Source organism: Anser anser (genome assembly GCF_964211835.1).
Source record: "Anser anser genome assembly, chromosome: 9".
Taxonomy (NCBI): domain Eukaryota; kingdom Metazoa; phylum Chordata; class Aves; order Anseriformes; family Anatidae; genus Anser; species Anser anser.
This window is the reverse complement of record NC_139729.1, coordinates 28,208,880-28,235,886: the sequence shown is the minus strand read 5'-3', so window position 1 is coordinate 28,235,886 and position 27,007 is coordinate 28,208,880. Positions and strand designations below refer to the sequence as shown.

The window sequence follows — 27,007 nt, the reverse complement described above, 5'->3', positions numbered from 1 at the left end:
CTGCATATTTTGTGTGTAAAGTGAGCTTTTGCAACAAGAGCATATTGAAGGCAAATCCTGAAGGTTTTTGGATGCAAACTTCCCCAGTATTGAGTGGCAGATTTCCCTTTCATTGCAAATACAAAGTTTGGGCTCATGTGGTGCTAAAAAAGATTCTGAAAGTGTTGAAAATGATTTATCTTTTTTCCTTTCCAGATCATAACTAAGGAGAAAAGGACAGTGTGTTTGGGTTGAGAAAAGGACAAGTTCATTAGCCATAATGTATATACCGTCAAGCAACACTCGGAAACTCCCTCAGCAGTAAGACATCCACACATTGCATGTTAACGAGATGAAACAAGAACTTGGAAATCCACTGCACACTGTTGCCTATATACTTTGTACATTTAATTGATATTTGTGCTGAGGTGATCTTATTGTCTAAAAACTACAACATCGTCTATCTTTTCTAGCACAGAAGTATGCATATGTATTTGAATATGCATATGTAGTCTATTTCCTACATAATCATGTATGTCACCTTGAAAAGACAGACTATGGTGTAACCATAAATCTATTATGTATTGGTACGTCTGTAGACCAAGATATAATTTTTTAAAGTAAGTTTATTTCTTTCAAGGTTTACAAATAACAAAGGTGCACCTTGTATTTAAAATTGCCATTATAGATGAGAGCGTGCATGCACAGTAATTTTTGTTTAAGAGTAATATTTTTAATGTAATAGATTGTAAGAAGTGGTAAGAGAGGTATCTGACAGAGATGAATGTGCCAAGCAAAACCACAACTGTGTATATTTTAAAGCACATCAATGGCTTTAAGTACCATGTTGTTAAGGATTCTCATGAAGTGCCATAGACTGTACATCAGATTAGAGTATTATTTCTGCAGTGTTATTTTCAGAACCACATTTTCACTTACTTTACTAGTATAATCAGTCAAAGGGCACCATTCTGTTTCAAAACCAAAGCTGTCTCAGAAATGGCCAATTACTCCTTACAGTAACATTAGACAGCACAAGAGAGATATTCTAGCCGTACAAATTAACCCATACTGGACATATATATAAACTATTTTAAGGCATTATAGTGTAATATTTATGCGTATTTTACTGTATAACATGATATATGAAAGGGAAAAGCCATTTCTGAGACACAGTAACACACGTTTGAGGAACTTATTTTGCTTCTATTTATAGCCTCTGTCGAAAGTCAAAAGGACTATAAATGCTTTGCAGAGATGGGTTTCACTTTTACTTCATCAAAGTCACGCATTAAATAGTGACTCTAAACAAAGACGAAAGAAGCACTGACATCAGATGCATGACAAACCAAAACATGAAAAAATGGAGATGTTAATTAGCATAGAAATTGGGTGGGTTAAATACTCGGGTGAGTTTTATATGTGACTTTTTTTGTTCAGATTAACTGCTTATAGCCTTAGAAAGCCTTTACAAAATAAAAACAAAAAAATAGATGTGCATTCAAGTTCTAAGAATGGATTCATCCAAAGGAATTCCTTTTTGTGGTTTGGATGTTGCAGCTAGTAAAGGATATTTTTGCTCTGTTCAGCAAAGTGCTGAAGTGGGGGCCAGGTCACTGGTAGCATAGCGTGGAGTGGAAGAAGCGCGAGTTCGGTTGTAGAACTCTCCATACTTCCAAGTTTACTGCAAGTTTTTATGCTTGAGAGAGATGCTTTATAGTATAAGAATGATGTGTTGATTTTACTGATTGTACTGTACATCTATTAAAGCCTTAGATTATTACATTACGGGTTAAAACCCATACCAATGTAATTTCAATCGTGTTAAGAAAGTATAGGTGACTTCACATGTTATTGTAGTTACTTAACATTATAGAATATTACTTATTTTTTTCTTGTTAAAAGTGTAGTTTTTATTTCTTACATTTATTAGATTGTTTTCATTTTCTATTACCAGTTGAATACCATTTCAGTTTATAGAATTTTGTTTTATTAGAGTTTACTGATGAATTTTTCAAAATACAAAAAAAAGTAGTTTTCTTCATAACATACTCAGTTTTGAATTTACATGTAGTGTCATATGAATATTCGTATTATTGTTGACTAAATGATTTATATTTTACTGATTTAATATTACAATGTAAGAATGTCAGTCATTGTTAGTTCTTGTCTAGTTTTCATTAAAAGAACAAAGATCTTTTATATGGATATCTTATAATTATATAATCATTGCTAAGTAAGAAGTTAAGTTGTTGCTATCGCAACAATCCTGGCAGACAATTGAGTAATATTTTGATGATTTATTTTGTTTGTAATTAGTTATTATGAGAAAATCTAGTTCCTAGATATTAGAATAAAATTTATTTTCTACTGTATCCATTTCAAATGTTAAAATATTGTTTAAATATTTTTTGAAATCCCTGAATATCAGGCCTTGTTATAAATAAGCTGCATAATCAATAGATCAAGGGACGTTTTGTGGATAATCCAAATATTCAAAGTTTACGTAACAAGAATTATAGTGTGTGTGTGCAAACTCTTGAGGGTTGATTATGCTGCAGTTTAGCATGTGGGAACGTATAGAGAGAAGGTTGACTTTTTGCACTTCTGTATATAGTCAAAAAAGAGAGAAACCTGTATAATAGTAAGATCTTATTTTGAATAAAAATGTCTATAATTACAAGGAGTTTTGTTAAGGCTAATAAAATGACAGGCTGAACAAAATTGCTTGCAAAAGTGGCACAGAGTTAGCACTCCATACCCCTTCAAAAAAGTTGCTTTGCTTTATGTGGACAGCTTGTAGTTTGCCAGGATTTTTTCAGCTGGAAAGATATGCCATCCTTCCAAGATCTCATGACTGACAAAAGCTCCACTGGTTCAAATCTGCCTGAAAATCATTAATAAAAAAAAAAGAGAAAAAAAAAAAGAAAAAAAAAGAAAAAAAAGCAGGTACTTCAAACCATCAAGGTGAAATCATGGATCAAATATTCCGTACATTATTCAAAAACTACTGCATGTTTAAAGTATCAAAAATATATTAAAGGTATATACTATTCAAACCAGTTTCTGACAATTTCAGTGGTTTATTGTTCACAAAAAAGATTCTTCAAAACAAATACTGACTTTCACAAAAAAAGTTAAATCATGAACAGGCAAACCAAACAGCACACCGTAGCTGTAGTTGTTATGTGATTATTTTTTATTGCTGTAGTGGTCCTGTTCTTTTAGCAGGTGAAAAAAAAAAAACCAACTATGAAATTTTACAGTTTTAATGGAAAGCATTCAAGAAGCCTTGTCATTATTTATGCCAAAGCTGGAAAGAAAAAGTGATCGGGCCATTCCTTTATCTGATCTCTCCAGTACTCATACTGAATAATGAATAAGTTGCACTTATTTGCAACCCCGCAACTTTCATCTGCTGAAAGGACAGATGTGCTTGGTTTTACTATTATGTAATCACAGACTTACTTTTTGCTTGTAGTTGCTCCAAATTATGTACTCTGTCCTGGGCTGCAATTTGTTTTTATGCTTATTTTATTATTACTGCTATAGTTGACCTTGCTGTATGGAAAAATAAAGTGAAATTGCCCTAATAAAAGTTCTCTTTCTCAATTATGTTTTTCTATATCAAGTTAAAAAGCCGCGCAGCCGGGCCCGACGTTAGAGGGAGCCCCATTACACCGCTTCCTTGCGCTCGTGCTGATAAATGACTCCTCTCATCGGAGTTGCGACTGAAAAACCCACAGGCTTAATTCAAAAAATTGACCTTGAGTGCGTGTCTTGACCTCTGGCACACCAGAAGAGCCGCTCCTCACAAAGGCTGCCCCGTCTCCGGTGTTCGGTGTTTGCAGAGCCGGGGAGCAGCTCGCGGAAGAGGCGTTCAGAGATCTGCTGCCGGCCTCATTCGCTCCTCGGCTCAACGCCCAGAGCCCTCGGTCTTAGGGCCGAGCACCCCGCTCAGCCCGGGGCTGCGGGGGGCCAGGCGCGAGGTCTGCTAAAGCCGCAGGAGGAAACCAAGCACAGCGACGGTTCAGGAACGCACCGGAGACAAAGGTACAGCCGTCCCCAAGAGCCCCGGGGCACGGGGAAGCATTCGTCGCCGTGCTCTCAGTCCCATGGAGCAGCCCCCTCCTGGGGGGCTCGCCCGTCACGGGGCTTAGCAGGCTGCCTGTGGCACGAATGGGAAATTGTCCGTCACAGGGAACGGCCGCCTTCAGATAGAGGAGGGGAAGTGTGACAGCTATGGGGTGGGAAAAGACAGGTGAAGCTCTTCTGGGAGCACACGGCTCGTGGCAGAGCGCTGCATGTTCGATGCCCCTTGGGGTGACGAGGGCTGGGGGGGCTCTCCCTTGCAGGGCCCTGCGAGGGCTGGGATGGGGGCAGACTGTCCGTCAGGTTTGGGGACGGAGAGATCAAAACCACTTTGACTGCTTCCACGTGCATTCAAGGACAAGTGAGGGCAGCGCTGGGAGGCACCTGTGGCACTTCCCAAAGGAGCTGAGTGCTCAGGAGGGCGCCCCTGGGGCTGGGGGCAGGGGCATGCAGGGGCCGGATGCGGGGCGTTTGGGAGATGGCCGGGGGTGCTGGGCCAGGAGGGAGGTGGGGTGCTGGTGCTGGAGAGCAGCATCTGCACGAGAAAAAGCATCTCGTCAGAACAGAACGACTTTCCCTTTGCTCGCCCCTCGGTGCAGCCATCAGCCCTAGGCCGCGGTGCCCCGGCGGCGCTGGCTGCCCAGCGCGGGCGCGTCCTGGCCGCGGGCTGTGGGGCTGCTCCTCCTGCAGGCGCGTAGCCCCGCGAGCAGCCCGGCCTGCCTCGTGGCCTTGGCACAGCACGGGGGGATTGCAAAACTCAGCTTAAGGAAAACAAAACCAAACCAAGCCAACCCTTCTGCAGAGCAGTGTTGCTAATTGCCTTGTCCGCCCACTTCTCGTTTTTCTCTTCTAAATGCATACCTCTAGTCCAGGAAAAGGAAGTTTGCATTTTCTACCTTCCTCTCAGGTATTGCTGGCTTTTAAACGCTTTATACTAAACGAGCTGTGTACCTTATTGTTAGTACTAACAGCACGCAGAGCCAGGGGGAACTCGTGCTGCAGCCGGCTGACCTGTGCTGAGGGGGGGCCCAGCCGAGCTGGTCGGCTTGGTAAGGTCACAGATAGGCCTCCGTGTCCTGCAGCTTGGTGCCATCCCTGTGCGGAAGAAAGGCAAGCACCAGGAGGAGATTTTCTTCTGCACGGGGTGCCCCGAGGGCCACCAGCGCCCCAGCGCCGTGCAGCAGCGCCGAGAGGTGCTGGCAGCGTGCAAAGGGCGCGCTGAGCCCGGGCGGGCTGGAGCTGTGCCGGGCTCCTGGGCCTGCAAGCTCCCAGCTTGCTCCCGCCTTCCGTGGCTGCTGAACTCACCGCAGTGCAAGTGCGAGAAGTGTTGCAATCATTAAAGGGAGCGTGAGGAGAGGCCTGGCTCGGTACCCAGCTCCCTCAGGCAGCGCTCTCGTTAGCGGAGGATAAAAACCGGCGTCAGCCACTGAGAGCCGCTGCGCTCCCGGCCTGCGGGGCTGGCCGCGCGGGGCACGGTGCCGCGAGCCGGCACGGGCAGCACCATCCGGCCCCGTGCAGGCAGCGGTGCCGAGCACCCGGGAACTGGCCAGGGTCTCTCCTGGGTTAGGAAAGCATCCCCCTCCCAGGGCTTCCCTTGGTTCTCTCCCAGGTTTGTTGCCCTGACGCCAGCTCCTCGGTAACTTCCCCAGCTGCCGGCTGCTCCCGGCCCCGAGGCCCAGGCCCCATCCTGCAGTGCTATCGCAGGCTGTCGCGTGTGATCCTGACCACCCACACCTCGCTTGTTTCTTAGCAAGGCTGCAAAATGGATGGTAGTGCAAAACAGGGAGAGTTCTTGGGAGCACAGCAATACCTTCTCACTTCTGCACTCGGGCAGCTCCTTGAACCTGCAGAGGGGTCTCTGCAAGCTGCCACCGATGCATTTTCTGCGCCATGCACACACACGAGCCCAGTGCTCGCTCCTGGGGCCGCAGCAGAGCGGGTCGGGGCGGAGTGGTGCCTGCAGGTACCAGGGCACCCCGGTGCGGTGTGTGCACCCGCCGTCGGTGCGTAGTGCTACCTCGGGCTGCTCTTCGAAGCACTTGGGCGAGGCTGGGGCAGCACCGCGGGGTTGGGTGTCCCTGCGCCCCCAGCCCAGCACCTGCTCACTGCCGCGGAAGTGGATGGAGAAGGGACTTGCTGCTGGGCCGGGGGGCACCGGGCGCTGCCGGAGCCCAGCCCAGTGTGTCTGGTGGTGGCCTCCTTGTGTCACAGCGCTCCAGAGGTGGTCTGGTCGAAGAGGGATGCAGGAGGTGCTTGTGAAGGTGGCTCTGAGTGTATCACGGGCCTGCCGGCACCCGCAGCACTCATCCAAGGGGGAAAATGTATTCGGTGTGTCATTCCAGCCACTGACAGCCAGCTCTGGCTGCAGCTCTTCCTGCATTAGTAATCTGGAGTGCAAAAAGCAGAATGATGTGAAAAGATTGTTGCTGCATGAAACCCGGTTCTGAACATCTGTGCTGGGTTGAAACTTTCCTCCGAAAATAGAGCTGCAGATACAGAACAGAAAGGAGCATGGAGGGGAGTTTGGGGGAACTAATCTGAATCTACCCTGCCTGATAAAGCTGGCTATGGGAGCTGCTTTGCTTCTCTCAGCATCCCCTCCTCAGGTCACTTAGACAATTAATTGCTCCATTAATTTCTCCTAAAACCAGGTATATTAATCCCTTTAGGTATATTAATCGCTTTAGCTGTATTCATGTGATAAAACAACCTTGTGCTGTTTGTGAACATGCATCATTAAAGCGTGGGGCAAGCCCCGGGGCTGTGTTTCACTTCTACCTGTGCTGTCCTGAACTCCGACCGGCTTTGCCAAGCGATCGCCGCGAGCTCCGCAGCCAGCAGCACCGCGGGCACCGGCTGCCTGCGGTGAGAGTGGAGCGACACCGACTGCCACCGCCCTGCGCACCGCTGAGCCGTGGCTCGCTCACAAGATCCCGTTCCGACAAGCCCTGTGCAGCGGCTCTGCGGATGCTGCCAGGGCCGCGTGGGCCGTGGCCGGGTGGAACCGAAGCGCCGTGCGCGTGGGACGCCCGCCGGCAGGAGCCCCGCGCCTCGCCAGCCGCCGCGGGGGCTGCAGCAGCTCGCCCGGTGCGGGTGCGTGCACGCACGCTGCCGAGGCAGGACGGCCCCTTGCTTTCCAGCAGGACTGGCACACTAAAAGCCAAGAGGCCTACAGGCTACAAGGAAATTACAGAGGCTGTAACGTGCCAGGATGGTAACGTGCCCGGCCATAGCGCTCCTCTTCAGTTGGTGCTGGTTTTCTGGTAGCTGCTGCAGTGGAATTTCCATTTAGTCTTCAATGAAATTATTTCTATTCATCTTTTGGTTGCAGCTTGGAGTGGCCTGTTTCAAGAGCTCCGTGCTTTCCCTGCAGCCTGTGCCTTAATGACATTTTATAGGGCCGACTCAGAAGCCGTCTGTTTGGGTTTAGTCTCGAGACTGGACAGCGAGCAGAGGAGGAAGCACAAATGTGCTGGAGCAGCGGGTGGCAGGCACTGCACGCGGGTGCAATGGTGGTGTGAAGCTCGTGTGGTGACAAAGCTCATGTGGGTGCCAGCCTGGTGGTGCCAGCGAGGTGCCCGGGGCCACCAGGCTGCCTGCAGCCGGGGGAGGGCTCCTGAGTGGCGCTGTTCGGGGAGCGGAGGCAGGAGCTGCCAAACCACGGCTGCCGGCACTTCGGCAGCCCTCGCCGGGTGCCCGCGCCCCGCAGGCAGCCACGTGCTGGGGCTGGCAGCGCTTGGCTCTTTGGCAGTGCTGTCCTCGGGCGCTTCCACCCCAAATCCTGCTTGTGCCAAAGAGGCTCCTTCAGCAGCCGTGCTTCCCACGAACCCACAGATTGCCCACAGGCAGAGAAGCAGCTGCACGGTGCGTGGGGAAGGTGACCCCCTCGCGGGGACGTGCGCCCACTCGTGCAGCACCGGGGCTGGGAGCACACAGCCCGGGGGAGCTCCGTGCTGCTGCAGGCAGAACGTGCTCCTGCTGGGCTGCGAGAGCTGCCTGGGGGCCTTCGGGGCTGTGGGGTGCCCCTGCCCCAGCAGCGCTCGGAGGGGCAGCAGCACCTCGGGGCGGCACCGCGAGCGCAGGGACCCGGCAGCTGAGTGCCATGGGCTGGTGAGTCAGGCGGCGATGGTGCCGATGAGTCAGTCATTAGCGAGCGCCGGGGCTTGAGCCAACTGCGGGCTCTCCGATGGCACCGCGGTGGGTGTGCAGATGGAGATGAACCAGCTGGAGGTGGGCAGCGCACCGGGACACTGCAGCGGCAGCAGCGATGCTGTCTGTCCTGACACTCTCACTTTACTGACAAAATGTCTAGATGCAAGTGACAAGAGAAATATTTACACGTATTCCTTAATGAGCAACCCTCGCTGGTGGGTGGAAGACCCCACTGAGGCAAGGTGAGGAGTTTGTATGGGGATGCAATGCACCCGGTGACGCTGGTGCTCCTGGAGCCACGCCTGCCCTGCCCGGGGCACCAGGGGCTCTGCAGGGGCTGCAACCGTCCTGCCACCATCCTGCCACTGTCCTGCCGCCATCCCGCTACTGTTTTGGTTTTTTTTTGTATTTTTTTGTTTTGATTTTCAGCGCATATTATCCATAAAGTCTGTAACTTACAGCGTTACCCTGTTCTCATTTTCCATAAGTTGAAACTGGGAGGCGTGCTGCCACCGGGAGGCTCTTCAGCATTCCCGCTCAGCCAACGCACGGAAAACCTCCTGGAGATGCAGCTAACACTCGGCGCATGTTGTAGAGAATTGCTTTGGTCTTTACTATTTATAAAGAAAATTCTGGAGCTCGACTTAAACATGCCAGCTTAAACTGCTTGGAGAAAAGCCAGAATTAGGAATTTATCACTTAAGTAGATAGGCGAGAGTAAGTGCATACATTAGGGAATTTGCCAAAACCATTTGAGAAAATGTTTGTTGTCGTTTACCTATTATATTCTTGCTAAGGGCACGCACTTCCTAGGATTTCTGAACACAGAAAATCTAATACAGCCTAAAACTGAACAGCTTTTAATTGCACCTACAGCTCTGTCCCTAAGTTCAATAACTGAGCGGGGAACTTGCAGATCAAGCAGCTTCATCATTTATCCGAAGTAACCCAGAAACGGGGCACAGCTTCCCTGGCCTTGGCAGAGGTGGCAGGGGCTGGAGCACAAGGGGCACGGATCCGCCTGCAGCTGCAGGTGGGCACGGCCCGGGCTGCCGGCGTGCGGTGCAGTGAGGTGCAAGGGGCTCGGGTGGCTCTGGGCACCTCTGCGCCCTCCCCTCCCCAGCGCTGGGGTTAAGGCCGCGCTGTGCCCGGCTGCCTGGCCCCGTCCCCGTCCGCAGGGCTGCCCCAGGCGGCCGGCAGGCCTTGCAGAGCTCAGCCACCCCCTCCCTCCCCAGCGCAGCTTCCTGCGCTCCAGCGTTGTGCCCCCGTCTGCTCACCTGCGGGCGCCCAGCAGCCGCCCCAGCGCCCGGCAGCCCGCAGCACCCCGGCTTTGGGCTGGCCCCAGCGCTGGCGGGGGCGCTGAGAGGCCTCCGGGCTCTGCCTCCCCCCGTCCTGCTCTTCAGCACTGCCTGTTGGCCTCCACTTTTTCTTTCGGCCTCCAGCTCTTTTCTTCATCCCCCGCTTTTTTCCAGCGTCCCACTCTTTTTCAGCCTCCCAGTCTTTTTTGGCCTTGCTTTTTTTTTTTTTTTTTCATCCTTCCATTTTCTTGGTCTTCACTTCTTTTGGCCTCCCCCTCTCAATGAGCCCCCTCCTCCCCTTCATTACCCACCACCTTTCTGGCCTCCCTCTCCCCTTTGGCCTTCCCCTGCTCGGGCTCCCCACTTTCAGCCTTCTCCCGCTCTTCTCTGGCCTCCCACACTTTATTGGCCTTTTTTCCAGAGAAGAAGCATGAAGCATTTTGAGCTGTAAATGAAAACCACTCATTCTTGCCTTTATTATTATTTTTTTATTATTTTTCTGAAGCCTTAAATCATTCCCTTCCTCTTTCCGTGGCTAACACTGAGCACTCCGGTTTGGCTGCAGGTCCATGCCCATGCCCCGTGGGCACAGAGCTGCAGCAGCACCCATGCACGTTCCCGTTGCTGTCTGTGGCCGGCATCTGCTCCCCTTGCACGCCCAACGGCCCCTGCCACCAGCCACCGGGCACCCGGCAGGCTCCAGGAAATGGCTCTCAGCTGCCAAATGCCTTGGCAGTCAGAAACAGAAAGGAAAAAAAAAAAAAAAAAGTATTTGCAGAGTGGGTGTAAGAAGTGCCGCTTTGTTTATCATGGGGAGAAACTGGGGCACAAGCCCTCCGTGCCAAGCCGCTGCTCGTTTCCCCGGGGCTTGGCGCTGCCGGTGTGCGGCAGGGAAGCCACGGGGCCTCGCGTCCTCCTGCCGAGGAGCAGCCACGGGGCCCTGCCGGCCCTTCCCTCCGAGAGCCGGTGCCAGGCACCTCCCGCAGGGCTGCCCAGAGGGGCTGCGCGGGGTGCTGGCTGCTGAGCACCCGTCAGCACCCCCGAGCTGTGCGCGGGTGCTGGCCCACGTGCTGCCTCGGCTCGGTGGCTGCCCGGGGCTCTGCAGCCTGCGCTTCCCACGTGGCTCGTGCCGCGGCGCAGGCTCCGTGCGTTTGTGCTCAGAGCTACCTCGGCGGCTGAACTTTAGCACCCAGCACGCTCAGACTGACCCGGGTTGTTTTCCTTTGGCGGGACCTCGGGTAGGCGAAAGGACCGGCTGTTGGCAAACGTGGATATTGGCCAGCCGTGTGAGGGAGCCTTCTGCGCGCTGACACTCGGCAATAAACGCCTTAATGACAATAACGAAGTGACCGCCGCGAGTCTCTGGTTGGTTAGTGTAAGTGCTGGAGCAGCCCGGGCAAACACGGCACCCATGCACCCGCTCACCTCCCTCGCTGTCACCCCGCCTGCCACCGTGTCCCAGGGCCACTGCACACGGGGACAGCTCGGTGTGCGAGGGGCCTGGCGTGCGAGGGGCCTGGCGTGCCTGCGCCCACCGGCAAAGCCATGGCTCGGCTTTGTCCCGGTCACTTCCCAGGCAGCAACCAGCCCCCCGCGCGTGCACGAGTCGAACACAACACTTGCTGCTGGCGAGCCCTGTGACTCACCGGTTGGTATATTGGGCAATCTCGTATTTCCCAATCTGTTTTCTTTCTCAGGAATTCAGTCTTTGCTCTGCTTTCAGGGCAGCCAAACCTAACCCAGCTGCCAGTCCGCACACGCACGCATCTCCCTGCCCAACAGATGCGGGCAGCACTTGGTCACCGGCAGCCGATGGCTTGCCGTTGACAGACCGGCAGGAGACCTGCTCCCCACGGCCCTTCGGCAGCCGGGGCGGCCTCGTGGCCCCCGCCAGCCCCCAGGGCTCAGAGCGAGCTCGGTGGGGGCTGCTGGGCGCTGCCGCGGGGCCAGCGCTGCCTCTTCGCCCGGCGGGCCGGGGCAGGACGGGGCTGGTGCCGTGCCTGGAGATGCCCCAACACGCGGGCGATGTCCCATGGGCAGCACCGAACATCAGAGAACGACAGATCCTCACTCTGCTTTTCACATGCCTCTCATGCATAATTTCATATTCAGCGCTAGGATGCAGGCCTGGCTAGTTCCCGGTTTATTTTCTGGCACTGTGCATTTCGCCCTGTCTCAGCAGCTCCCTGAGCTGCCCCTCTGGGTGCCCTGCTCCTGGTGCCAGCTCCCGCCCCCCGGCCCCGGCGCTGCCCGTGCCCCCTGCCCACAGACCCCACTCCCTGGCTGCCACCACAGGACACATCCCCCACCCACCTTTCGCTTGTCTCCTCTTTTTATTTCCAGCCCCTGACAATGATATGTAGTGCTGCAGTTTGAAGGTATCCACCAAGGGTGGCTGGTCATGCTTTCTTGTTTTTCGTTCGTAAATTCATCCCCCGTAGCTTAGATACCAATAATGGCACAAATCGAGGTGACACTTCAGCCTCTTGCTTTTCAAGTGGCATCAATTCAGGCCACTAAAGGGCAGGAATCAGTGAAGAATTTGGCACCTTGTTTCAAGCATGCTGTGACAGTCCTCCCAGCAAAACAGAATATTTATTAATTTTTAGTCCCCGATGCCTTACCCTTCTGAGATGAGTACTCATTCTGGAAAGAAATCTGTTAAACAAGGCACATGATTTTCTAGCAGCACCACTTGCAGTTCAGTTTTGAATGGGAACAGGAAGAAATGTGTCAACAATTTCGTGTCTCCTCATGTCTGAAAAGCAACGTACCTTGCCAAATTGGTAATGTGTTTCTGCGAGGCGCAGCGCCTGCCAAGCCCGTCCCCGCGCAGCACGCAGGAACATCTCGCGCCCTGTGCTCGGCGCACCCCGCGCCCGCTGCCCGCACCCACGGGCCCACAGGGCCCTGAGAGCCCCCGGAGCCACCGGCGGGGTCCCCGTGCCGTGTGTCCCCTGGTCAGCGCTGCGGGCGCTGGGTCATGCCCGCTCCCAGCGCCGAGGCGGGCCCAGCTGTCTCCCCGCGAGGCACGGGGTATCTGCGCAGCCTCCACGCGTGACGGCTTCGCACTTCGTAATTAATCGCATTGTTTCTGCGAGGAGGGCGCGTACCGGAGCGTGCCCAACGTCTCACAGGTCACTTGGTGGCAGTGCATATGTTGGGATGGGTTTAATTAGGGCTAAAGTATGGCCGTGTTCACACCTCTCTGCAGAAGAAGAGGGGGAGATGAGCATTAGCACCACGCTGGATGTCCCACCGGCGGCCCTGCGCCCTCCACGCTGCTCCAACACCTCTCACCGGGAAGCTGCTGGTGTTCGCCATCCACGTGTAACCAGCAGCAAGAGGAGCGTGGAGGTGGCCCCACCATGGGCATGGAGCCGGCTCGGCTGTGGCAGTGCCGTGCTCCCGCAGTGCAGGGCTGGATCCTGCGGGCACCGCGGGCCCTGCGGCGCCTGAGCCCCCGCAGGCATCGCCACTGTGTGCAGGCGCTCGATTGTCCTGACGGGCTTGGTCTGGGAATGTGCCTGCAAGGTTAGAAAGGATTTGTGGCAACTGTGGTGGGCTCCCGAGGTTCCCTGGCCGGTGGGGAACGGCCCCGGTGTCGTACAAGCCTTTAAACACACTACTCTGGTGGGCGACGCACTGTAATCAAAAAAAAAAAAAAAGATTGTTTGCAAATCATGTGGGGATTTGCTTTAATTAATTGTTGTTTTGTCAGATGTGTGCCGGGTCACAGAGGCTGCAGGAGCTGAGTTTATGTTTTAATTAGCCCGTGAGCTTCCCCCGCTGGAGGAGGACGGGCAGCACCTGCCGATGGGGCGGCTGTGGGGTGCTGGGCCCGGGCAGAGCTGGGGTGGCGCGGGGTGCAGGGGCACACGGGCTTCGTTCACTGTGGGTGTCGGGAAGGTAACGCACGGCACGAGCAGCCCCAGGCTGCCCGAGCGCGGGGCAGCCCCCCTGAGGTGACGGCCAGGTCCCCAGCTCTGCTCAGCACCCTCCGGACCCCGGGGTGCCGTAAGTGCCACCCTGCAGCAGCAGCAAGAAGGTGGTTTGCTCTTCTTCGTTGTGCAGAACTGCGCAGTAAATGCCAGAGCTCAGTCAGAGCTGCACTCCTGTAGCACGTTGGACATTAAATGCATGCAGAATCAATGTGATAAAATACAAAATAAAAATAAAAATAAAAAAAAATAAAAATAAAAATAAAAATAAAAATAAAAATAAAAATAAAAATAAAAATAAAAATAAAAATAAAAATAAAAATAAAAATAAAAATAAAAATAAAAAAAAATATGTGATACATTTTTCAGGGAAGAAGAGACCACCCTACTCGCTCTGCCCAAGAGGCTGGTGCTCTCCTAGCTGCTTGAAGGACATCTTAACTTTGGCATGGGAATGGCCTAACCGCCTGGGCCAGTTGTATTAAACCTGGCCTGGGAAGGAGCTGCTCTGATTATGTTTTTTTTTTTTTTTTTTTTTTTTTTTCCCCAGCTAGGCTGAATCCCAGCCTTGCCATCTCTTGTCAGGGACCACAGCTAGCACGGGAGTAAACACCATGTGATAGGAAAAATACTTGTAGATCATTCTGCAAAAACTGTACAGGTCTTTTTTTTTTTAAAAAAAAAAAAAAGTCATGAAAATTTTCAGTCTTTTAGAAAGAGGGTTAAATAAGGAAAATTCCGGAGATAATTCCGTTCCAGTCTGGAACGAAGTGGTGGATGGGAGGGCTTTTATTTCCTGTTGGTTTTGCTGATGATCCTAGGTTACTTTTATGGAGTAATATGGCATACTTTGTCTAGTCTTCCCTATTTACAGGAACATTTTGGCATGAAATGTTGTCAACATCTTGAAATGCTGCCATGTTCTAGCATTTTTTGTTTTAACACCATCCAATGTGAAAAAATTAATATTTTGACTCAACCTACTGAATAGCAAATCTGAATGCTGGAAATTCACAGCTCATTTCAAAATATGTCACAATTTCCCATGGAACAGAAATACCGAGTTTTTGACCAGCTCCGATTTTAATCATCAAATGTAACAGGTCTCTGAGGCGGAGCTGCCACGGGCCTGCAGCAGGCTGTCGGGATTTTCCCCACGCCTCCCTGCAGGTCCCCGGGGAGCGGCGGCAGCGAGGGCAGGGCTGCAGCCCCGGCACGGCTGCACCTGAGCGAGGAGCAGCAGCGCCGCGAGGGCCCCGTCCACCCCTGGGCGGCCGCAGAGAAAGCACCAGCGAGCAGCACAGAGGAGTGCTTCCTGCTGGACCTCGCCCTCGCGCTCCCTCTGGTTCCCTTATCTATCAGCTCCAACTAAAATTCAGAGCGCCGGCCGCTTTCCTGCCTTCCGTGCACCCGAGGAATCTGAGCAGCATTCCAGGAGGAGAAAGAGTCATCAGTTATTGAGCAGACATGTGTCCGGGGTCAGGGAGATAACTTAGCCGAGCAGATATGGCACTGTTTGCAAAGCTATTTGTGCAGAGCATCTGTTTCTCCAGAGCGGCAAACTGTGGAGGAAAGAGCATTTATAAATAAAAAGGTTATTAAATGTAAACAAAGGCTCTGGTGTGAATGGCCAAAAGTTCAGATAAAACAGGAACTTTTATGGACTGCTTTTCTCAGCCTCTGAGAACCAACTTGGATTTTTTTCTAGAGTAAAAACAGCTTTGTCCGCCCGTGAAACCTCCGGGGTCACCGTGCGTGCGCAGCTCAGCTCCCTGCTCCTGGTGCCGCCCACCCGGCACAACGCGGGAGCTGCGCACAGCGGCAGCGCCTGCAGCTCCCAGCCTGGGGCCTGGGGCCCTGCCAAGCCCTCGGCGGAGCAGAAACCCAGGGGTTGTGGCAGGGAGGGAAATGACTCCGAAATGTGGTTTTGGACTGTGGGAACCACAAGTGTACAGCCCGAACGGCATTTCTTACGTCACTGCGAGGATGGGCACATGCAGGTGTGGTTGCCAGCCACGCAGAGAGTAAAGCCCTTGGTTATTGTTTAAATAACAAAAATGATCTGCTATAAAATAAATAAAAAGCCCTATATGGATGTAAGCAAATTCCTTCACCTGGATTGCAGGGAGATCAAAGAGCAGCAAAGGACAAAGGCCCCCTTTCCTGCCAGGTTGCTTTGCCTTGCTGCTCGGCTCGCCCTGTGACTTCACGTTACAGGAGGGAGTTGTCTCTCCGGCAGCGAGAGCTGGCTGTTTTTCCACCGGCTGTAATCACAGGTCAGAGTGGTTTCAGGCGCGTAGCACAAAGCAGTTTCCGGCATTAATAATGCATTGTCAGGGCTGGTAGGCTCAGCAGATGAATGCTGCAGGTCCTGGAGGTGCTGAGGAGGGTGATGAGAGCACGGATGCAAAAGGCTCCCAGACACACGAGATAATGCCTATTTGCCTCACCAGTTAAACACCGCGTTTGTCTCTGAAACTGACCTCGTTAATCGGGTTCAGAAACCCCACGGTGCTGCCGTCCTGACCAGGCTGGCTGCCCTGGATGTCAGGCTCTTCCGTGTAAGTGAGGAGAAAATAACCGTAAGCCAGTTGTGGTCGGGCACAGCAGTCGCAGAGGCCTCCACACGCGGCGTGAAGCTGCTTCCTGCCCGCTGCGGCCCTGCCTCGCGCGGCAGCTCGAGTGCTCCGGGTGCTGCAGGGAGGAAGGGGGATCTCTTGCTCTCCAGAACGACTCGGGGGAGAGCCGCACCGCAGCCCGTGCTGCCGGCCGGGCCCTCCGGCCCTCTCCGGAGCTGGCAGCAGAGGCACCTGATGTCCAAGCACGGTCTCCAGAGAAAAAAAAATAACAAAGAATTTGGCTACACGTAACTTGAAGGACACCCAAGGATGATTTGAATGAGCTCTAACGCTGCTTGCGTGCCCTCAGAGTGGCCTTCCAGGTTCTCCTCCTCCTCCTCGAGTCGCTGCCCCGCTGAGGGGCTGGGAGCTGGGAGCTGCGCCCTGCTCGAGCCCCCGGCGCGTGGTGCTGCGGCTTTCCTCGGTGCACCCCCGCTGATGGACCTTGTTCTTCGTTTGCAGCTCTTAATTCTTGTGTAATAGAACAAATATTGGATGTTGAAGTGGCCCTCTACAAGAGGCCTAGCTCTTTTACAGCCCTTCTCATTTCTACATCTCTGTGTTCTGGGAGGACAGCTAATTCTGATTGTCCCTGTTTACCGAAGTGGGGCAAGTGACGTTCCTTGTGCCATGTCAAAGCGGGTCACGGCCAGAGGAGAGCACCAGCCTGCCCTTCAGCTGCCTCCTGCCCTCCCTCCAGCTACCCTGCCTCCACGTTTCTATCAGAAAAGCCCTGCATGGCCAACCACGCTGGAATTAGTTCTCCTTTTAAATGAACCATTCTAAAAAATTCATGAATCAAGATTGGAAGGCTTATTTTTCAGAAGAAGCCTCCCCTGCAGGAGGCGCAGGCCCTGATGCAAAAAAACCTCGATCCTCTCAGCATCCTGCAGCTGGCAAACTGCACGAATAACAAATAACAAAAACCCACCCGGGCCCAGGGTGAGCAGCCCCAGCGCTGTGCCGGCCCCCGCCCCGCACAGTCCCGCAGCGAGTGTGCAGAGCCGAGCGGGGCAGCGCCCACCACACTGGCTGCAGAGGACTGGCAGGCTTTTTCCCCACAATCAATAGCTGACTCGCGACTGTAATGCATGCACGAAAGTCTATCAAGTTTCTTCCTTTATGTAATGCTCAGCATTTTCTCTGCACCTTGGTATCTAGAAAAACTATTAGATACCTAATGCACCTCGCTACAGCAAGCAGCAATGCACCGGGGAATTCACGGAGGAACTCTGACATCGTTATCTTGGTAATCATGCTGCCGTGTTTCTTTGCTGTTCTGCAAAAACTAGGGCAGATAAGAGGCAGCCTTTCTAAGTTTTGGCTGGCTTTTCTGAGGTTATAGCCCTTTTACAACACGTTGCCAATGGAGAATGTTTGACTTAAATACAACTTTTTCCAGATTGCCCTAGAAAATATCATAGGCTCCTAATCTGTTTCTCTTTTGTTTTGAGTCTTAAAATGCTTTTTCTGATAAAGGATGCTATCATAAGAAAAAAAAAAAAATCCTCCAGAATTCATCTTGCCTAAGGGGTGAAGAAAAGCATGTAGTGGTTTGTTTTCATAGGAAAATCAGTCTTTGTTCAGAGGATGAATCAAACATGCAGAGACTTTGGCTTGGATGAGTTAATGGCGCATTTAGCAATAGTTTTATAACATGTGCATGATTTCTAATGAGCTACATTGCAAGAGGTGTCCAAAACTGTGATTTGCAAAAGTAGAACTGTATTTGGTGAGGAAGGTCTGCTTCGGTATCGGTACCGCCTACAGCCAGAAACTCGCTGCCTGGTCACAAGGGCTTGCACACGACTTCCAAGCAGGTATATACAGTACAAAGCATTGGCTGCCCTGGAAAAACTCCTGCATTTGCCTCAGGAGTGCTTCCCCCCAGTATTTGCCAGTTGCTGTGTGGCTACGTAGGGGCTGGGTCAGCGCATCCAGCGCTGCGGCTGGCGTGGAGGGGCTCAGCTGGCTCCGTGGCGCCACGTGAGATGTATTCCCGACTGGAAAACATCCTTTCTGCCCTCCTCTGTTCAAAACAGTCCTACTGTGAATGTAATACTTTTTCCACAGCTCTAGTAAATACAATAATAGGTCGCACATCCAAACCAGCTGCTCATTTATTTTTTTCAACTGCCTCTGAAAAATGCTTGTAATTAGGAAAAATCTATAACAAGAAGCACAAACAAATCGAAGTCTGTCATTAGCCAGAATGAGTCTGCTCTCTGCCTTAGCTATGGTTTTATTAAATTAGAATAATGAAGCAGAAGCTATACAAAGAAAAGCAAGCACTTTGGAAAGGTCTGAAAATATCTAGCCATCAGTTTAGAAAACACTTTCAAAATTAAACTTGAAGTTGTAAGCGTTTTAGCTTGTGCTGTTCTGAAACCTCCTTCCATAAGGCCACGGCAACCATGAAGTCCATACCACGTGAAACACCACGTGAAAGGCAAACAGAAGTACGTCTTCTGGCACGGCCTGGGTTTAAACCAGGGATGTCGAAGCTGCAGGGGAGGAAGGCGAGAGCCCAAGAAGCCACCCCCGGACAGAGGAAAGGGGCGAGCAGCCCCTGGAGTCTCAGTGCATGAGGGGCGCCGTGACCCGCTTCCCTGCCGCGGTTTCTGTGTATTTCTCTGTTCCAACGATCGCTTTCTCACATCCCTTTCTTTTAATAACTACCATATGGTATTTTCTCACTTTCAAAACCAAAACAAAAATGACCTTGCCGTTACGAGCTTCCCGAGCTGGCTGTGCCCCCGGCAAACCACTCCTTTCCCTGTCCCGCCACGTTCAGCTGCCGGGTTTCGCGCCCTGCATTTTGGCTGGGGCAGCCTCGCTCCTGGCCGCGGGGCTGGGGCTCTGCAGAGAAATCCTGGGCTGTATGAATGCGCTGAAAAATGTCCCTGCTGGAAAACCACGTCTGGTACAGGAGCACCTGGCACCCAGCGCCTGGGACAGCCGTGCTCGCGGGAGGAAGCTCCCGAAAGGAACGGCTGCTGTTGCTTCAGCCCCAGCCACAAGAAAAACCCCAAACCAGGCTAATTGAATATTCATCTTCTATGAACTCTATTAATTCTAGGCCTCATGTTCTGAAGAGCAAAATAGCTGCCGTAATTTCATTTCAAAATCTGAAGTAAATAACCACGAGCCTGTCATTTTTTCTGTGCTTTATTTTCACTGAAAGGAAGTTCATCTGCCTGCCTGGTTTCATTATGAAATGATCGGTGCAACCGCTAGAAGAACTTTTATTTATTTTTACATTTCTGACAAAAGCCTATTAACCCTAAGTGCCACAGCGAACACTGCCAACGATTCTTTGTCCCGATTTTAAACATCCTTTTAAAACCCAGCATTAATTTAAACAAGATAATATAAATTAAATTGTGTGATTTGGTGCACTTTAGTGTTCGCCTCTTCAAAGGCTCTGCCATTTTTTAAACAAGCCCCTAGGAGATGCACTTTAATATTAATCACTGCTAAAAAAAAAATCATTAAAAAAATAATAATTTTTTATGCACTGGAGGAGAGCACACCAGTGAAATTAAGTTCAAACAAGTAAATTTGGGAAGTGGCACGCAGGATGCCCGCAGTAGTGGGGCAGGTTGGCAGGGGCTCAGGAAAACAGGGGGGGCACTGAGGGCCGAGGTCCTGGCAGTGGCTGGGGGGCCCGTCGGCTCGGGTGCTGGGGCGGCCGCACCGACCGCCTCCCCCTCGTGCGTGCCGTCACCCCCAGGCCGCGCTCGCCCCCCGTGCGCTCAGCGGGGGTCGGCAGCTGGGAGCTGCCACTCGCAGCTGGGAGCCGTCAGGAGTAGTCGTGGTGCTTTCTACTTGCCTTGCTGGAGTCAGGAAGTCTTGGCATCCGGCTTTTTTCTCCCCACCCCTTGCCTTCTCAGCAATGTTTACCACAGCCAACATTGAAGAAAACTCGTCAAAGAAAAGTGGCCAGGTTTCAAATCCTTTTGGGGGCCTTCTGGGGATCTGCGTCACCTGAGCACGAATCCCTTTGGCTTCAGCCCTGAAGATGCTGCTCGTGCAAGACACGGAGGGATGCAGGGAACACAGCCGCCCGTTCTCTGCTGCGGCACCGGGGCTGGAGGCCAGCAGCCGGAGGGGCCGTGTGGTGCTGCCGTGCCCAGCCCCTCCGGCAGGCAGCCCCGCAGCCCCGGGACACCCCCAGGACCGCAGCACCGTGCTTACCGGTCATCGGTTACCACATCAGGCCTTCACACCTCGTATTTGGCCAAGGACTGAGGTTTAAACTGTCTCGGCCTCCAGGAGCACCAACGTCTTCGTGCTATGCTGCAGTTTTCTTCCTGTTGAGCAGAGTGCAGCAGGTGCTGCGGCACCGACCACCCGTCGGGTATCCCCCCACACACACTGTGTCAGATGGCCGCGCTCACACAGGCGCTGCCAGATCAGCTTCTGCCACAGCGCAGTGTAAACTTCCCTGACAAATCCTTCACTTTGCTAGCAAGCAGGAGCTGCTGCGTTACTGAGCAAATACATTTGCAGCTCTAATTCCCGGCTCCGTCCAGCTGATCACGCCGGTGCGCTCTGGCTCGTCGGCACGCTCCGGCCGCTCGCCCGCCCAGCCACGCCGACAGCCGAGCTGTGCAGGGGGAATCCATTAAATGCTGGGCCTGGAAATAGCTGACCCAGATAACTCGCACAGCAAGCTAGCCACCCCAGCACAGACGTGTCGCCTCGCCTTTCGAGAGAGGCTGCAAATCGATGGGTTTCCTCCCGCCCTGCCCTTCTGGTTGCCTCCCAAGGTCTGCCCGCAGAGCAGGGCGGCGGGCCCATGGAGGAACGCTCCTGACCCCCGTCCTGCTGCGCGGCGTCTTGGCGGCAGGGAACAGTGACACTAGCGAGCACTTTGGGCTGCCAACCCCAGTCTCTGTGCTCATGATCTGGGGCAGGATAGTATTGCTGGGGAAGCCCTGCCCGTGTGGTGCCAGGCTGTGCTCCTGGCGAGGGGACAGGCACACGGCACTCAGCGCTGGCCCAGCCTGGGGAGGGGCAGGGGGTCTCGGCCACCCACCCCATGCAGGCTGCTGCAGAGCGAGGCAGCGATGGATTCACCCCCGGCCCACGGGGCCCTAGGGCTGGCGGGGAGGAGGGAGCTGGCAGGGATGTGGCCGGGGGAGCGCCCTGCTCCTTCCACAGCACCTGGGCTTCCCGGGCCCTGTTCCACCCCGGATGAGGCTTATCTCTCTCGTCACCTCTATCTCGCCACCCCTACCTCATCACCTCTATCTCATCACCCTTTTCTCCTCACCCCTATCTCCTCACCTCTATCTCCTCCATCTCGTCACTCTCAGCAGGACTGCTGAGTGTCCTGGCAGCACGGCTCACCAGCACAGCGTCGGAGGCAGAGGAGCCACCGCTCCCCAGCCTGCGCTGCTCGTCAGACGGCCTGCCCCCGTCTAACACACCGTGCTGCTGCACGGCTCTCTGCACGGCTCTCTGCATTGCTCCAGGCAGCAGCAGTGAAGCGCTGCCGGCAGGGCTGCAAGCACAGAGGCTCCCGCGGGGCAGCAGAAGGCGACAGCCCCACGCCGTGCCCGAGAAGGCTTCCCCACACCCAGGGCATCCTCACCGCAGCCCCCGAGGGACCGGGAACCCCGGGGCAATGGGGCCGGGGGCTCCTGTTGCTGCGGGACTTTGCAAGTCGCGAGATTTCTGGGACAGGCTGCCAGCCACGTGTTCGCAGGCTTTTCTAGAACTGTGGCCAGTAATTAGACCAGGCAGTTTACATAGAATTAGTCCTGTTCAGTTAACCACAAAATTATGACTTCAGAGATTCGATCTCATTATTTGGCCAGTCAGCTTGGCAAGATGATCGCTATTCTCTCATTACACTACAAAAGCACTGAGCCTTTGCCCTGGCTGCTATTTTCTCTGCTGCAACCAGGAGCAGGGGGGATTTGGCACGGATCCTGCAGCAGGTTCTTTAGCCAAACACATGAAGCCTCATTAGCACCTGTAACAGGCAGGTATTTATTTCCATTAAGGCAGCTGGGGGTGCCTTCCTGCCAGGCACAGCACAAGCACACCGGGAGACAGCGTCCTGCTCGGCTGCGCAGAGAGCTCCTCTTGCCGCCTGGCATCTACTTGACTCCGTCTGCCAAAAGCCACGAGCGAGGCCGGCCCCAGGGCTCGGGACACCCGGTGTACTGGGGACGGGGCTGGGACAGGGCTGCCGTGGAAGGGGCAGAAGGTGCTGGAAGGGGCTGCAGAAGGCCGGCTGTGCAGGGCCCTGACCCCAACCCCCAGCACCGTCAGGCTGTAGGAAAATGGCATCATTTTTCCTCCCCCATATACTGGTGAAAGGGCTCAGGTGTGGGGCAGCTCCGTGTGCTGAAGCCATGCTGACCCCCCCAGTTTAACCCCACATGTGTGCTGTGCCGGCCAGCAGCGCCCCCAGCCCCGAGCCGGGCACCCCAGCACCACCCATCGGGCACTGCAGAGTTGTCCTCTGCCTCCCATCCCTGTCACAAGCCCGTCCTTCAGCCAGCACTCACATCTCCACAGCTTCCAGCACCCCCAAAAGCCCTACATGCCCCAAGCCCCACTGAACTGAACTCACTTTATTTTTGCTAAATAAGAACCAGCTCAGTGCCTGTACCGCTTGCCCACGGTGTCCGGACTCAGCGTCCCGCGTGCAGGCAGGCTGCCAGCGTGGAGGATGCAGCCCACGAGGGGAAACTGGGGACGCGGGGTGTGGTGGTGGGGGCAGAGCCTCGCCCGGCTGCGGCCGGGGCACGGGGCACGGCTGCAGCGTGAGCACCGGCTGGTGTCAGGCTGTGCACCGGGACCGTGCCGACCTACCGCCACTGTGGTTGCTTTATATAGACCTCTCTCTGTCTCCCACTGCCATTTTTTCTTCCTTTTCAGTGAATCAGGCTGCAGGAATTGTTTTCCCTGTCTTTGTCACCGTGACTCTCCTCGCTTGGAGATAAGGGGAAAAGCAGCCGGCAGCAACGCCCAGGCTGTCTCAGCGAAGGAGCGATCACCAGGAATAGTTCGCTCTTCTTCCCTCCTCTAGGCACTGCTGATTCAGGCCATCACTTGAAACCCGCGGCAGCACGGCAGCGGCAGGGCTGCACACCAAGGTGCCCTACAAGGCTGAAGCAGTTCGCGTTTACTGCTCGGTCACATCCCGATCGCTTCCTGTAAAACCACGCAGTTGTGGGGAGCAGACCTCTCATTTTCTCAATGTTCACCACTGTGTCACACAAAGACTTGGCAAAAATTGTGACGCTGTGTGCTGATACAGTTTCTTAAGGGTCACGGGTACAGGAAGAAAGAGGCGAGCAGGTGGGTGCAGACTGGGGGCACAGTCCAAGTCCCCCCAGCTCCAGAAGCAGCCGAGCCCTCGCTGCCCCGTCCCTAGCACAGGCACGAGGGCAGGAGTGTCCTGGGAGCAGCAGGATGGGGACAGGGCGTGCTGGGGGCACCCCAGGGCCCCGCAGGCTGGGGGTGCTGCTGCTGCCGGCCCCCAGCCCTCTCCTGAGGCCCCGGCAGCAAACGGCGCCGTGAGCCTGCCCCGGTGCGGCACAGACCCCGCCGTGGCCCTGGGAGGGTGGGTTGTCTGCCCGCACCCATCCGCCTTTGTTCTTGGCTTTATCATGTTAGGAATCAAAGTGGCAGATAGAAACGCTCACAGAGAGTTTTTTGCCTTTCTACGTACAGGCTCATTATGTTTTTAAGTCAGGGCTGATCTTCCCCCCATTAAATACGAGACATTAAAATCAATCATTAATAACTCTAAAAGGTTTGAGCAACAACAAACATACTCGTGTTTGAACACTAACAGAGGTATTTTTCCTTGATGACAGATTCTTTAGATAAATTCTAGAGATTATAAAACAGATTCTGTATTTCCAACTATTTTTCTCCAGTATATTTTTAGAATAGGCTCCTGAAATAAGCTTCTGAAGCTCCAATTTTGAAAGCCAAAGGTTAATCCCTTAAGAGCTCAATAAACACTCATTACGGGGAAGGAAAGCATTAGCGGGTGCAGGCAGGCAGGAGGGGACGAGCCTGCAGCAGGCAGCGGCTGCTGGCACTGCTGGCCATCGGCGGGCTGCAGCACGGCCGGGGGGAGCTGAGCTGCTCTTCGGGGGGAGAAAAGAGCCCCAAACTCACCGGGGGGGAAGGGAAGTCTGTTTGGTTTGCCTGAACCACCTCAGGGGAGCAGCTCACGGTTTGGACAACTCAGAGCCTCATTTATCTCCATCTCCTGGGCTCTCCACGGCCAACACCAGTTTCCTCTCCCCGGGCACCTCCCGAGCAAGGGGACAGCTCCTGCAATAAAGGCACAGCGGGCAGGAGGAGCGTGGAGCAAGGTGCTGCAGCTGCGTGAGGAGGGCAGAGGGGCACGCTGCCTGCTGGGCGGGCAGGGGGACGGACGTGCCCTGGGAACCGGCCCGCGAAGCGCGGGGAAGGGGATGCTCTGATGGGCGCTCAGATGAACCAGGTGCCACGAGACAGACCTGCTCGCAGGGTGCTGAGCGGGGCAAGGCTCCGCGCAGGGACCGCGCTCACGGCCTCTGCTCTGACACCAGCTCTTCGTTTCCTGATGGAGACGGGAAACCTGTCTGTTCTCACCCAGAACACCTCAGAATAGCTTGCTATTCGTGATTCTGATGTTTTTTCTACAGTCAAAGTGCCTACCATTTTTTAGTGACTCAGGTGGAAGCCAGGTGAGTGTATTTGTAGGCAGGATTTAAACAAGGGAGCTGGGGACTTGGTGACAGAAAAGCCCCTGCAGCCACCACTTCCTACCGCAACTGCGGTGCTCCAGCTTTTGTAGCTTAATCCGAAGCTGTGGCTTCAGCAACTGTACATGAAATTAGAAATGGCCTTAGTAATGATTGCCAGGGAATTCATCACCAGCAAGCCCTGAGTTTCTGTGATTCTGTGGTTCTGAGTTGGCATTTCTTTTTCCTGATGCGCAGGAGGGGCAGCTGAGCCCTTCCAGGCCATTAGAGGCGACTGCGACCCACACAGCTGGGGACAAAGGAGCCGGGTGGCCGTGTCGGAGGAGCAGCGCTCGGAGAAGGAGGCTGGAGCGGCTGCGAGAGGTGGAGAATGGCAGGATAACGAGAACGGCAACAATAGCTGGAGGAGGGATGAAAGAGGGCTTGCCAGCCGAGGCGTCGGAGCAGATTTACTGCTCAGGGTGCTCCGGTCCTGATCAGCTTCAAACCTGTCACGAGAGAGTCCAAAAAGAGAGACTTCTAACACTTAGTTTGAACTCCTGACACTTCTTTGTCATTACCATGCTTTCACATATTCCCAAAATAAAATGAAATAGCATTTCATTTTAATGGCATCAAGAAGGCTAAAAATGCCCGAATTCCATGATGCAGCAGCACTGAGCCGAATAATTTAGTTTCCATTTCCATGACTGCTATTTTTGAGGCCCTTCCTTCCCCAGGTTAAGCCCTTTGGACAAGACCATGAGGGGTGCAGGAAGGAGCCTGCAGGGGGCCCCGCTCCCGGGGGAGCCTCCCTCTCTCTAGATCGACTAATTTAGAACTGATCAGGAAAGAAAACGTGGGCACAAAATAAAAAAAGCTGGTGGATGAAAGCTCAGAAGGGCTTCGTTGTGTAATTTTCACACCAGCAGCAAGAGTTCACCTGCGCTTCTTTTAAATTGCTGTTGTTGCTCCCTCCAATCCATAGACAATGCACTAGATTTTCACCAACCATATTATTATTAGTCTCTGATTTTTCAGTCTTAGCTTTTACAAAATTCTTCCAGATCAGCTTCAAAATCTTCTTTCCGGTGTTTCATACACAGTGGGAAAGTTTGGCATCTGAAAATTTCTTCTGATTTTAGTACTCCTATAATTTTAATGTTGATAAAAATTATTTTAATCAAATAAATGACCTGATCCAAATACCATATAGAAATGTCAAGAAACAATTTTGCCTACATTTAAATGGGTTTATAAGGAAATACTAAAAGGGAAACTTGACTGAAAATCCAATATTATCATATTTTCTAACATCTGCTAAACATTAGCAGATGATGTTTACCATTGCCTTGATTTGCCAGCAACGCAATTACAGGTATTTGCTAAATAATGTTTGCCTCCCTCTGTTCCGGAGCTGGTACCGGTGCCTTGTTGTACCCTTAACACACACACACCTCCGGCAGGCAGAGCAGAGCTGAAAGTTGCTCGGGGGTAAGAGGTGAGGACATGTGCAAAAGCTAGCTCCGGAAAACCAGAGCCAGTTCTCGCAGCAGAGCCAGGGTGGGAGGTGCAGGGGCTCGGCTGCAGCAGCAGCATGGCTGCGGGGGTGCACGGCGCTCTGGGGGAGCCAGCGGAGCCGAGCAGGGCTGGAAGGAGGCAGCAGGCGCCCAAGGGACCCTGCTGCCCCCCCGGGCTGCCCCTGCAGCGGGGACACCCGCCCTCGTGCCCCACCGGGACACGCTCGCAGGGCGCTTCGTGCAGCACCTCAGAGCGAGTGCCACGTTCATTCCCCTCGGCACGTGAGGTAGCAAGTACTTAATTCTAATACTTAATTTTGTGATCTTCACTGTTTCCTGCCTGTTTGTCTTACGGCCATTTGAGAAAACTGCGTAATGCGAGTGTTTACGCACTATTAAACCTCAGTAGAATTGTCTCTCTTGGCTGGTAGCTGAACAAAAGATCTTTTCTATTGAGAATAGTAATTTCAATTTAAAATGGCAATATAGGAAGCAGACAAGATGCTCCCTGCTGTAATTAGAACAAGTTCTCCAGCACACTTTGTTATCTTTAGACTCCGGAAGTGTAGCAGTTCAACTAGGACTAATAAGTCACTTCCACTAACTCCATTTATTGCCGGGCTGGAATCGCAGGGGTATCGCAGCAGCAGTGCTGAACGGAAACTATTTGCATTTTCTGAAATACAGAAGGCACTCCAGCGC

General features: G+C 53.0%; 1 protein-coding gene and 1 long non-coding RNA gene across 26 annotated transcripts in view; one reads left to right on the top strand and one right to left on the bottom strand.

The window, feature by feature from the left end:
- Positions 1 to 3,577, top strand: part of MBNL1 (muscleblind like splicing regulator 1) — a 78,948-nt gene extending 75,371 nt beyond the window's left edge. For all 25 annotated transcript variants that reach the window (XM_083848667.1, XM_083848673.1, XM_083848671.1 and 22 more), the window contains one exon: positions 196 to 3,577. Coding sequence is in view for 2 of the 25 variants with exons in the window: in XM_083848665.1 (XP_083704791.1) it covers positions 196 to 206 (11 nt within the window). In the remaining 23 variants the exon portion in view is untranslated. The remainder of the gene's footprint in view (positions 1 to 195) is intronic.
- On the bottom strand, positions 1,784 to 25,034 carry LOC310904231. Its single transcript, XR_014588128.1, has 2 exons — positions 15,577 to 25,034; positions 1,784 to 15,024 (listed from the first exon to the last, which is right to left on the bottom strand). It is a non-coding gene; the product is annotated as an uncharacterized lncRNA (long non-coding RNA).
- Positions 25,035 to 27,007: the final 1,973 nt, after the last annotated feature.